This window comes from Lynx canadensis, chromosome E1 (assembly GCF_007474595.2).
Source record: "Lynx canadensis isolate LIC74 chromosome E1, mLynCan4.pri.v2, whole genome shotgun sequence".
NCBI lineage: Eukaryota > Metazoa > Chordata > Mammalia > Carnivora > Felidae > Lynx > Lynx canadensis.
This window is the reverse complement of record NC_044316.2, coordinates 26,143,725-26,156,330: the sequence shown is the minus strand read 5'-3', so window position 1 is coordinate 26,156,330 and position 12,606 is coordinate 26,143,725. Positions and strand designations below refer to the sequence as shown.

Genomic DNA, 12,606 nt, shown 5'->3' with positions numbered 1-12,606 from the left:
TTGATTTTGTATTCTGTGAATTTATTGAATTCATTTATCAGTAGTTTTTTGGTGGAGTCTTTAGGGTTTTCTGTATGTTATAGTATTATGTCATCTGCAAATAGTGAAAGTTCTACTTCTTATCAATTTTGATGTCTTTTATTTCTTTAGATTGTCCAATTGCTGTGGCTAGGACTTCCAGTACTATGTGAATAAAGGTGGTTACACTTGTTCCTGACCTTTAGGGAAAAGCTCTTAGTTTTTCATCACTGAGTATGATGTTGACTGTGGATTTTTCATATAAGGCCTCATATTGAGATATGTTCCCTCTAGACCTACATTGCAGAGGATTTTTTATCATGAATGGATGTTGTACTTTGTCAAATGCTTTTTCTGCATCTTTTGAAGTGATCATATGGCTTTTATCCTTTCTCCTATTGATGTGACATATGACGTTGATTGTTTTGCTTCGATAGCCAAAGCAATCTTGAAAAAGAAAAACAAAACTGGAGGTATCACAATTCCACAGTTCAAGTTATATTACAAAGCAGTAGCAATTAAAATAGTATGATACTGGCAAAAAATACACACATAGCTACATGGAATACAACAGAAAACCCAGAAATAAAACCCACAATTATGTGGATAATCTTGACAAAGGAGGAATGAGTATATACTGGAAAAAAGACCATCTCTTCACCAAATAGTGTTGGGAAAACTAGACACCCCCATGCAAAAGAAAAACTGGACCATTTTCTTTCACCATACACAAACACTCAAAATGGATCAAAGACCTAAATGTAAGACCTGAAACCATAAACTTGAAGAGAGCACAGGCAATAATCTTTGACATCAGCCATAGCAATGTTTTTCTAGATTTGCCTCCTGAGGCAACAGAAATAAAAGCAAAAATAAACTATTGGAATTACACCAAAATAAAAATTTTCTGCACAGTAAAGGAAACAACCAACAAAACTAAAACGTAACCTACTTCTCCTATAGTAGAAGATATTTGCAAATGACATAACTGACAATGGGTTAGTATCCAAAATACAGGAACTGATACAACTCAATACCCAAAAGAGAATCCAATTAAAAAATGAGCAGAAGACATGAACAGATATTTCTCCAAAGAAGACAGACAGATAGATGCCCAACACACATGAAAAGATGCTCAACATCACTCATCATCAGGGAAATGCAAATCAAAACCACAATATCACTTCATATCACTTCATACCTGTCAGAATTGCTAAAATCAAAAACACAACAAACAACAAGTGTTGGTGAAGATATGGAGAAAAAGAAACCCTCTTGCATTGTTGGTGAGAATGCAAATTGGTGCAGCCACTCTGGAAAACAGTATGGAAGTTCTTCAAAAATTAAAAATAGAAATACCCTATAGTCCTGGAATTGCACTACTGAGTGTTTACCCAAAATATATAAAAACACTAATTCAGAGGTATACATGCACCCTTATGTTTATTGAAGCATTGTTTGCAATAGCCAAGCTATGAAAGCAGCCCAAGTGTCTGTAGATAGATGAATGGATAAAGAAGATGTGGTATGTAAATATAATCGGAAATTATCCAGCCATAAAAAGAATGAAAGTGGGGCACCTGGGTGGCTCAGTCGGTTGAGCATCTGACTTTTGCCTCAGGTCGTGATCTTACTGCTGGTGGGTTTGAGCCCAACATCAGGCTTGTGCTGACAGCTTGGAGCCTGCTTTGGATTCTGTGTCTCCCTCTCTCTCTGCCCCTCCCCCACTCGCACTCTGTCTCTCTCTGCCTCTGAAAAACAAAGAAATGTAACAAAAAAAAAAAAAAAGAATGAAATTTTGCCATTTCCAACAACATAGAGCTAGAGAGTATAATGCTAAGTCAGTTAAAGAAAGACAAATACCATATGAAATCATTCATATGTGGAATTTAAGAAATGAAACAAAGGAAAGCAAAGAGAAAAAAGACAAACCAAGAAAGAAGACCTTTTTTTTTTTTTTTTTTTTTTTTTTGAGCCAGTGAGGGTGTGTACACAGGCAAGTGGGGGAGAGTCAGAGGGAGAAAGAATCTTAAGTAGGCTTCACGTTCAGTGCAGAGCCCAATGCAGGGCTCAGTCCCACAACCCCGGGATCATGACCTGAGCCGAAATCAAGAGTTAGACACTCAACCGAATGAGCCACCCAGGCATCCCAAGAAACAGAATCTTTAATTAAAAAAATTTTTTTTATTAAACAAAATTTGTTTTCTTAATGTTTATTTATTTTGAGGGAGAGAGAGACAGAGTGTGAGCAGGCGAGGGTCAGAGAGAGGGGGAGACACAGAATCTGAAGAAGGCTCCAGGCTCTGAGCTGTTAGCATGGAGCCTGAAGTGGGGCTCAAACTCGTGAACCATGAGATCATGACCTGAGCCAAAGTTGGACGCTCAACCGACTGAGCCACCCAGGCGCCCCAAGAAACAGATTCTTAACTGTAGAGAACAAACTGATGGTTACCAGAGGGAGGTGAGTGGGATGGGGATAAAAGAGTACACTTACTGTGAGGAAAACAAAAAATAAATACTGGGAAAAAAAAGAAGAAAGAAAGAAGGAAGGAAGGGAGGAGGGAAGGGAAGTAGGAAAGGAAGGAAGGTTGGATGGATGGATGGATGGATGGGTGGATTTAGGCCAAAAGATTGATAGTGATTACCTCAGGGAGGAAGATTTACAGAAGTGAGAAGGTGGGGGAGGGAAGCAGATGGCATTTTACTTTTTCTTATTTATATTTCTGATTTGCTGAAATCTTTCATAATGAGCTTATATTAGTTGATAATTTTTTAAAACTTCAGTGTATTGGGGGTACTTGGCTGGCTCAGCAGGTAGAGCATGCAGCTCTTGGTCTTGGGGTTATGAGTTCAAGTCCCATGTTGGGCATAGAGCTTACTTTAAAAAAAAAGTTAAAAAGTCATCTGGCTGTCTTAGTAGAGCATGCAACTCTTGATCTCAGGGTTGTGAGTTTGAGTTCCATGTTGGGTGTAGAGATTACTTAAAAATAAAATCTTTAAAAAAATCCAGAATTTCAAGGTATTGGATTACATTGGAAACAGGTTTAGAATCGGTCCCATTGTTTACCTTGGTCATTTAACTCCATTTTCCTATGTATCAGTTTCCCCAATTGTAAACTAACAATTGCTATTTTATGCCATAGTAGCAGGAGCTGATCTATGTAAAACTTTTAGCATGCTGCCTGATACTAATAAAATTGAATTGTATAGGTCAGAAAAAAAAAAGACCTACATATAAAAGGCAAAACCATTAAGATTTTAGAATACAATGGTATTTAAACTATGTTCCTAAGAGTCTTGGGAAAAAACATGGCTTGTAGGGGTAAGGGCACAATGAGTCAGGGAAGATCTAGGTCTTTTATTCTGTTTTGGAAATTTTAAGCAATATTTATTTAAAAAATATAGTCCTCAGTAAAAGCTTGAGAATCAGTGCTATGTGGCATAGGTTTACTTTGTTTTTACAGACTCAAACTTGGTTTTTGAAATCAGTATTGGACCTGCTTATAGGGCTTTCTTCTCTAATGGTCTATAAATCCTTTAAGGCAGAGGCTGTTTCTTTTTCATTGCTTTTCCATGGTTTCTGGAATTCTATGGACTCAGTAAAATAAATGCTTGTTAAATGAATTCAAGCCCTAGAAGTGGAAGGAATGTATAGAGAAGAGTGGAAAGGAAGGAAGGTACTTTTCAGAACACTCACATTTAGGGAAAAGGAGAAACCCATGTATAGGAGCAGTTAAGTAAAGTGTTAACAGATATTAAGGAAAAAGGAAACGTATTTGTTATATTTCAAAAAGACAGTGTTCTGTTTGTCTGTATTCCTAGAGGTTATGCGATGGATTTTGGACTCGAAGAGTCTGTCTTTGAGTCGTCAAGTATGTCAAGAGTCAGTCATATCCATGCTCTGCCTCTTACTAGCTATGTGATACTGGGCGTATTAACTTCTTTAAAACCTAGTGTTCACATTTATTAAAAGGAGCTAATATTATTCGGTGATTAAGAGGTCACTGATGACCTTCAAGGTAGTGGGACTAAAAGGCAGATTATAGGAGCTTGATTCGACTGTATTTTTAAGTGTAAAGAACATTTAGAAGCTTATTGGGGAAGAAACATTGAGATACAGTAGAAAGATGTATATATAAATGAAATACTTTCCTTGGGAGAATCTTACAGATATCTATATCTATATAAATGTATATTTTTTAATTAAAAATTTGTTAAATGCTTATTTTTGAGAGAGAGACCGAGCATGAGCGGGAGAGGGGCAGAGAGAGAGGGAGACACAGAATCCTAAGCAGGCTCCAGGCTCTGAGCTGTCAACACAGAGCCTGACAAGGGGCTCGAACTCATGAACCACGAGATCATGACCTGAACACCTAACTAAGTGAGTCACCCAGGTGCCCTTATGTATATATATTTTAATGTTTATTTATTTTGAGAGAGAGAGAGAGAGTGCACAGGAGGGGCAGAGAGAGAGAGGGGGAAGGGGGGGCAGAGTTTCCAAAGCAAGCTCTGTGCTGACAGCAGAGAGTCCAATGTGGGGCTTGAACTCATAAATCTGTGAGATTGTGACCTAGCTGAAGTTGGATGCTCAACTGACTGAACCAGCCAGACACCCCTTACAGTTATATTTTTTAAACCGCATTATCGGGAGTGGTTTACAAAAGCATAAGCCTATTAAGAAATCAAAATTGGACTTTCCTGATGAAAGCATATTTCTCAAAATGTTATATTTTTGTTAAACTCAGTGGTAAATACATGCTTTTAAACATGTCAACCTTCTCATGTTTTAAAGTAAGGAAATTTTGAGTCTTTAACATCTTGGTTCTAATTTTTCCTGGAAAAATTGCCTAAGTGTCAGTTATTTATACTAATTTTTTATGACTTCTTGTAGAAGACTCTCCTGAAAAAACTACGTTGGCTGCAAAGCTATCTGCCAAGAAACAGGCTTCCATAAAAAGAGATGAAAATGATGATTTTCAAGTAGAGAAGAAAAGAATTCGACCCTTAGAAACTACACAGCAGGTAAACAATTTATTGGCAGTGAAATAGTACCATTAGAGCTGCACAAGGTAGTCAAGTATCAATCAAGTTTTCAATTGGCCCTTGTGCAATTTACTTGGGTCGTATCATAGATGTAAATTAAAGGATAAAATATTGTAACTTCATTTTATAATGTTACTCATTGAAAAGAGTGTCATTATAATACATTATTCATAATATGTCTTTAAAGTACATGGTGCTTTCCTATATATGAGGAATTAGTTAAATATTTACTTAAGGCATAAATTGGTATATAGCTACTTTGTACTTTTTATTTTTTATTTTTTTAATGTTTATTTATTTTTTTAAATTTTTTTTAACGTTTATTTATTTTTGAGACAGAGACAGAGCATGAACGGGGGAGGGTCAGAGAGAGGGATACACAGAATCCGAAACAGGATCCAGGCTCTGAGCTGTCAGCACAGAGCCCGACGCGGGGCTCGAACTCACGGACCGTGAGATCATGACCTGAGCCGAAGTCGGCCGCTTAACCGACTGAGCCACCCAGGTGCCCCAATGTTTGTTTATTTTTGAAAGAGACAGAGACAGAGTGTGAGCACGGGAGGGGCAGAGAGAAAGGGAAACAGAATCCGGAGCAGGTTCCAGGCTCTGAGCAAGCTGTCAGCACACAGCTTGATGTGGGGCTCGAATTCACAAACGCGAGAGCATGGCCTGAGCCGAAGTTGGACGCATAACCGACTGAGCCACCCAGGTGCCCCTGTATATTTAAAAATTATTTGATTATTTCCAGTTAGAAAGAGTCATTTTTTTTTTTTTTTTTATGCTGAATACATATAGAAAAACTACTTTTGATCTTCAGGAACAACTTGCCTGCTCAGACTTTTAGTTTGCATTAAACTTCATTTTGGTTCTGTGTTAACAGATAAGAAAGCGTCATTGTTTTGAAAAGGAAGTGCATCATTTGGATGCAAAAGTTGCTTCAGGAAAGACCACAAAACTCAACTCTCCATTAGGAAAGAAAAACTCCTTTTCTCCACAAAATGTATGTATTTATGCCATTGTTCAGTAAAGAAGGAAAATGTGGAATTTGCTAAACTCTTTTTTTTTAAGGAATAGTATAATGCAAAGAATAGTAGAAAACAACTCAGAAGTCCTCAAAGTGCTGTCACATCTCTGCTACTAATGTGTGAGATAGGAAACCCTATTTTCTTTGTGCCCCACTTTCCTCATTTATAGAATGAGAGAATTGGACTAGAAAGAAATCTGAAAGGTTATTTTTCTCTTGTAGATTCTAATGTTGTGGACTATACTTCCCTATAATTCTTTCAGTGTCCTTTGGGCAGGCAGTTCTCAAGGAGTAGTCTAGGGAGTTTTGGAGATTACTGACATTTTTTCTCAGGCAGTGTGTGAGGTAAAAAGTATTTTCATAGTAATAATATGTTATTTGCCTTTTATAAGGGGCACCTGGTGGCTCAGTTGATTAAGCGTCTAACTTGATCTTAGCTCAGGTCTTGATCTCAGGGTTGTGAGTTCATGCCCCATGTTGGGCTCTGCACTGGGCATAGATCCTACTTTAAAAAAGTGACACCAATCTTTTTTTTTCATTTTTTTTTTCAGTTTATTTATTTACTTAGAGTGTGTGCAAGCGAGGGAGGGATAGAGAGAGAGGGAGAGAGAGAATCCCAAGCAGGTTCTGTGCTGTCAGCATGGAACCTGAGGCAGGGCCCCACGAACCTCAAGATCAGGACCTGAGCTGATGTGGGACTCAATCTCATGAAATGTGAGATCATGACTTGAGCCGAAAGACCCAGATGCTTAACTGACTGAGCCACCCAGGCACTACCCGCCTCCCCCCCGCATAGTAGTTTTCTTCATTAATGAACAGCTAACAAAAGCCAGTTTCACCTGAGAATATCCTTGATGAAGCAGTAAAAATTACTAATTTTATTAACTCAGCCCTTGAGCTTTTTTAACATTCTGTGTGAAGAAGTGAGCAGTACTCAAAACATTTTGCATGCAGAATAGGATGATTATCTTGAGGAAAAGCACTTGTAGAATAGTTTGAATTGTTAGCTGAACTAGCCACATTTTTCATGGAACATTATTTTTACTTGAAAGAATGACTGACAGATAAACTATGGCAATTCTTGAAATAAAGTAAGCCTGATAAAATTTGATTGAAAATCAGAATTTTGAAAAACTGTATATGCCACTGTGAACTTGGCAGTTTATGGTACTTGTAGACTTTCCTAATGATATTGGTGGTGATATACAGTGTGACTTTTTGATATTATATAATGAAATGTATTACCATTTATAAGATCTGTAAAATCAGTGAACCAAATATTTTCTAAATGGCCTGTGCATGATATTATGAAATGATACCTGGAAAAGATCCATCCTAAGTGCAAGATAGACCAGTGGACCTTTTCTACCCCATCCCTCCACCTCCAGGCATCTCTAGAGTTTTTTTTTTCAGTCACTGTAGATTAGTTTTCATATCCATAGTTTTATATAAATGGAATCGTGCTTTTTTTTTTAATTAAAAATTTTTTAAATTAAATTTCAGATGTTGTGAATTTTACCTGCTGGGTGCTGGGTGTTGTTATATTTCTATAAATACTCTTGAATTTTATTCTGAGATACAGTTAAGTTACAGGGAATCAGCTTGATGCTTTTAATCTGCTTCTAGGATTTGTTAGGTGGGATCTGAGCAGGGTTTAGTTGTGGGTTACCTCAGTAGAGGCTAGCTCCTTCTGAGTCCTCTACCTAATGCTCTGTGAATTGTTAGGTTTTCTAGTCTGGCTGGTGGGAACAGGCACTGTTCCATGCCCTGTGTGAGTGCCTCATCATTTAGGGTGATTCTTTCTGCTCTCTTGGATTGTTTACTCACTCACATATGCTGACTAATACCCTGCTAGATATTTGAGAGGTCTGTCTGCAGATCTCTGGAATTCATTCTTTGTGCAGCTATCTCCACTTTAATATTCTTCCCTTTGAACTTTAGTCTTCCCATTTTTCTGGACTGAAGAGCAGAGTCTCTTCAATTCAGGTTTGCTGGGCTATATCTTGGTTCCCTCTCCCCATGGCACAGCCTAGAAACTCTCAAGGCAGTAAGCCTAGGTGATTATAGGACCTATTGCATTTATTTCCTATCTTTCAGGGATCACTCTTTCTTACCTGAAATCCTATATCTTAAAAACTATTGTTTCATATATTCTGTCTGTACTTTTAATTTTTCAGGGAGGAGATGAAAAAACTCATTGACTCTGGGGACAAATTCTAGAAGTCCTTATTTTATTTTTTTAATGTTTTATTTATTTTTGAGAGAGAACGATAGAAAGAAAGAGCAAGCGAGCAAACAGGTGAGGGGCAGAGAGAGAAGGAGACACAGAATCCGAAGCAGGTTCCAGGCTCTGAGCTGTCAGCACAGAGCCCGACATGGGGCTCAAACCCACAAACTGTGAGATCATGACCTGAGCCTAAGTCAGACACTTAACTGACTGAGTCACCAAGGCACCCCTAGAAGTCTTTAGATGGCTTGTAAGGCTTCCTGTTTATCTGTACAATCATAAGTCCTCTATAAACTTTATTTTCTTTTGCACTTTCTCCTTCTTCCTTTTTTTTTTTTTTTTTTTTTTTTGACCAGCTTCTGCTAATTCTTCAGGAAGCTGCCTTTGACATCCCCAATTTTGAGTTAGATTCCCATCTGGAATGTTCCTTGTACTTTTCGGTTTTTAACACTTACCTTACTCTTACTATCTTCTTTACAAGGCTCTAAGTTCATTAAGGACAACACCAGGTTTTCTAGTATATTGAGACCTCCTTGAAGGCCGTGACTGTTACATTCATCTTTATGTTCCAAGTACCTAGCTTTGTGCTAGGAACCTAGTTAAAGACTGAGTGAATGATGGGGCGCCTGGGTGGCGCAGTCGGTTAAGCGTCCGACTTCAGCCAGGTCACGATCTCGCGGTCCGTGAGTTCGAGCCCCGCATCAGGCTCTGGGCTGATGGCTCGGAGCCTGGAGCCTGTTTCCGATTCTGTGTCTCCCTCTCTCTCTGCCCCTCCCCCGTTCATGCTCTGTCTCTCTCTGTCCCAAAAATAAATAAAAACATTGAAAAAAAAATTAAAAAAAAAAAAGACTGAGTGAATGAAAACTATATTCCCTGCCCTCAAAGAGTCTTCCTTTAAATTCTTAAAAATACTAAATGGGGAAAAGTCATCTTAGGAGCCTTTAATGTTAAATTGTCAATAATAATATATACTGTGTGTTTGCCTCTGCCAATGTTTTCTACCTCATTTTCTTTCACAGTGCCTTATTTTCTTCATAGCTCTTACTGTTTGAATTTATTTATTTACCTGTTTATTATCTATCTGTCCTGTTAGAATGTAATGTCAGTCTTTTTCATAAGTATCCCTAGTACCTAGAATAGCATATGGTGTATATTAGTTGCCTGATAAATATTTGTTAGTTAGAATCTTCTCTAATTCTTACAATGGCATAGGCAGTTACTATTGTTATTCCCATTTTATAGATAAGGATACTCTGAGAATTAAGTACTTTGCTTAAGGTCACAAAGCTGGCAAATACTAGAGCTAAATCCTACCCAAACAGTATGATACTCTGGCAAATGCTCTACTCACTTTATTTTACATTCTCTCTAAAATGCCTCTCAGAAATCCTGGAGTCCTATAAGCAGGATTCTAATATCAATATAAAGGAAAGAAACATTATGTAGAAGCCTCAAGAATAAAGAAATCAAGTATAGGATAAGCTGTGATTGGTAATAAGTAAAATTAGAGAAGTGGATTTTTAAATTTCGTTTTGTTTTTATTGGTTAAGAGAATGAGCTTGAATCAGACTACCTGGGTTTTAATCACAACTCTGCTCTTTACACCTATGTAATCTTGATTAAGTTTTTCTACTGTGAGCTATTTTTATTTCAGTTTCTCCATTTGTTGAACAGGGCTAGTAATAGTACCTCTCTCACAGGGCTGTTAGGAGGATTAAACAGGTAAATATTTATAAAGTGGTAAGAGTAAGGGCGCCTGGGTGGCTCAGGTCATGATCTTGTGGTCCGTGGGTTCAAGCCTGGTGTTGGGCTCTGTGCTGACAACCCGGAGACTGGAGCCTGCTTCAGATTCTGCCTCCCTCTCTCTCTGCCCCTCCCCCACTCACACTATCTCTCTCAAAAATAAACATTAAAAAATTGCTTATAAAGTGATTAGAGTATACTTAGCATATTTTAGAGCTTATTAAGTGGTAAGTGGTAGCAGAAGTAGCAGCAGTAGCAATAATAGTAGCAGCAAATGGCTCCGTATTTGTGTGCTGCTACTAAAGGTATTATATAATATTAATATCAAATATATATAGTTATCTTTAAATGCTGCTAAAATATATAGTATTGCTTGATACTAATTTTGAGGAATTAGATTTATAATTAAGTAACATATTCTTTTAATATCTGGTAAGGATGTCTATGGCTAAACCTGTTTAGAGTCTAGACCATGTGACCATAAGCAGAATTCCTGGCTGGATACCTTAATTTTTAGCTAAGTGCTTTGATCAGTTTCTCCTTTTGGTTATGTACTATGTTCATCATTTATTATGGTCTTCTTAGTGGTAAAGTATAATTGCATTTATACCTGTATATCCCTATCTTTATATTGGTTATATTTTTAAGGTTTATGTGTTTATTTTTGAGAGAGAGAGGGGACAATTAGAAGCAGACTCCAGGCTCCACGCTGTCAGCGCAGAGCCCATTGTGAAGCTTAAACCCATGAACAGTGAGATCAGGACTTGAGCCGAAGTCAGACGCTTAACTGATTGAGCCACCCAGGTGCCCCATATCGGTTATATTTTAAACCAGAATTTATAAGTTTTTTTCCTTGGCTGTAGGTAGTATAACTATATTACTGTAGAAATGGGATAATTTTTATAGGTGGGTGATACATTACTTACAAGATTAAAGGTATGGTTTTCTGATAATTTCTTATAACTTTAAAGATTTGTTAAACTAAATTTCTCAAATCTGGTAACTAAAATGATAACATTTCGGGGTGCCTGGGTGGCGCAGTCGGTTAAGCCTCTGACTTCAGCCAGGTCACGATCTCGCGGTCCGTGAGTTCGAGCCCCGCGTCAGGCTCTGGGCTGATGGCTCAGAGCCTGGAGCCTGTTTCCGATTCTGTGTCTCCCTCTCTCTCTGCCCCTCCCCCGTTCATACTCTGTCTCTCTCTGTCCCAAAAATAAATAAACGTTGAAAAAAAAAAATTTAAAATGATAACATTTCACTAATGTGACATAGAACTTCTGTTTGTAAGAAGGCATAAGTGGTATATGCCATACTAATTCAACATAGATAAAGTAAATTGATCATCACCAGAGTACTTTTGCAAATACAGAAAGACCATGTGGTTGAGCTCTAATATTCTTTTTTTGTAGTCTGGAGTCAAAAACATAAAGGTATAAAGTAATTTTAGGTAATTTCTGAATGATTAGGGAGAAAGTCACAAATACTTAGGTAAAATGATCTATATTTTCAATGATACTTTTTTCTTCCTAACAATATTGGAATAAGCAGTTATGATAGAATCATACTCAGTACAAAATATAAAATTGTAGTTAATCTTTTTGTATTTTAGTAAATTGTTAAGAAAATATATAGATTTGTGTGTTTTAACTGTCATTTTAATTTTAAAAGTGGATGGTAGCATTTTTAGTGTAAATCTCATAGACATTTAGCACTAGGTAACATATCTAGTTTTTCAAAAGCATTTTCTCAAGCTAATCATTTCCATGGATGTGAAAAAGAATAATGGGGCTATGAGTAGAGGTAGTTTATTTAAAGAAAGGAATCTTTGAGTATAGAAGTTTTTTTTTTTTTTTTTCCTGTTAGAAACTTACTTTGCAGGGTGCCTGGGTGGCTTAGTCAGTTGAGCGTCCGAATCTTGATTGCGGTTCAGTCATGATCTCCCAGTTTGCAGGTTCGAGCTCCTTGTCGGGCTCCACGCTGACAGCATGGAGCCTGCTTGGGAACCTCTCCCCTCCTTCTCTGCCCCTTCCCCACGCACAAACTCTCTCTCTTGTTCTCTCTCAAAATAAATAAATGTTAAAAAAAAAAAAGAAGAAGAAACTTACTTTACTTCTGGTACAGAAGCATTTCCTCCTCCCTCTCTCTTTTTTCTTTTTAATAGAGGTATAATTGACATTGTTTTCAGGTGTGCAACATGATGATTCGATATTTGTATACACTATGAAATGATCACCACAATAAGTCTAGTTAACATCTGTCACCTTTTATAATTACAAAGATTTTTTTTCTTGTGATGAGAACTTTTAAAGATTTGCTTTTTTAGCAACTTTCAGATATAAACCATGGTCAAAGTGCTATTGTACATTTTCATGACATGTTTAGTTTAATTTAATTAATTAATTTTTAAATTTACATCCAAGTTAGCATATAGTGCAACAATAATTTCAGGAGTAGATTCCTTAATGCCCCTTACCCATTTACCCATACCCACAATCCCTCCAGAAACCCTCTGTTTATTCTCTATATTTAAGAGTCTCATATGTTTTCTTCCCTT

General features: G+C 37.2%; 1 protein-coding gene across 1 annotated transcript in view; it reads left to right on the top strand.

The window, feature by feature from the left end:
• Positions 1 to 12,606, top strand: part of BRIP1 (BRCA1 interacting protein C-terminal helicase 1) — a 196,961-nt gene that overhangs the window by 10,535 nt on the left and 173,820 nt on the right. Inside the window, 2 exon segments of the mRNA XM_032591161.1 lie at positions 4,910 to 5,040; positions 5,942 to 6,061. Coding sequence (XP_032447052.1) covers positions 4,910 to 5,040; positions 5,942 to 6,061 — 251 coding nt within the window.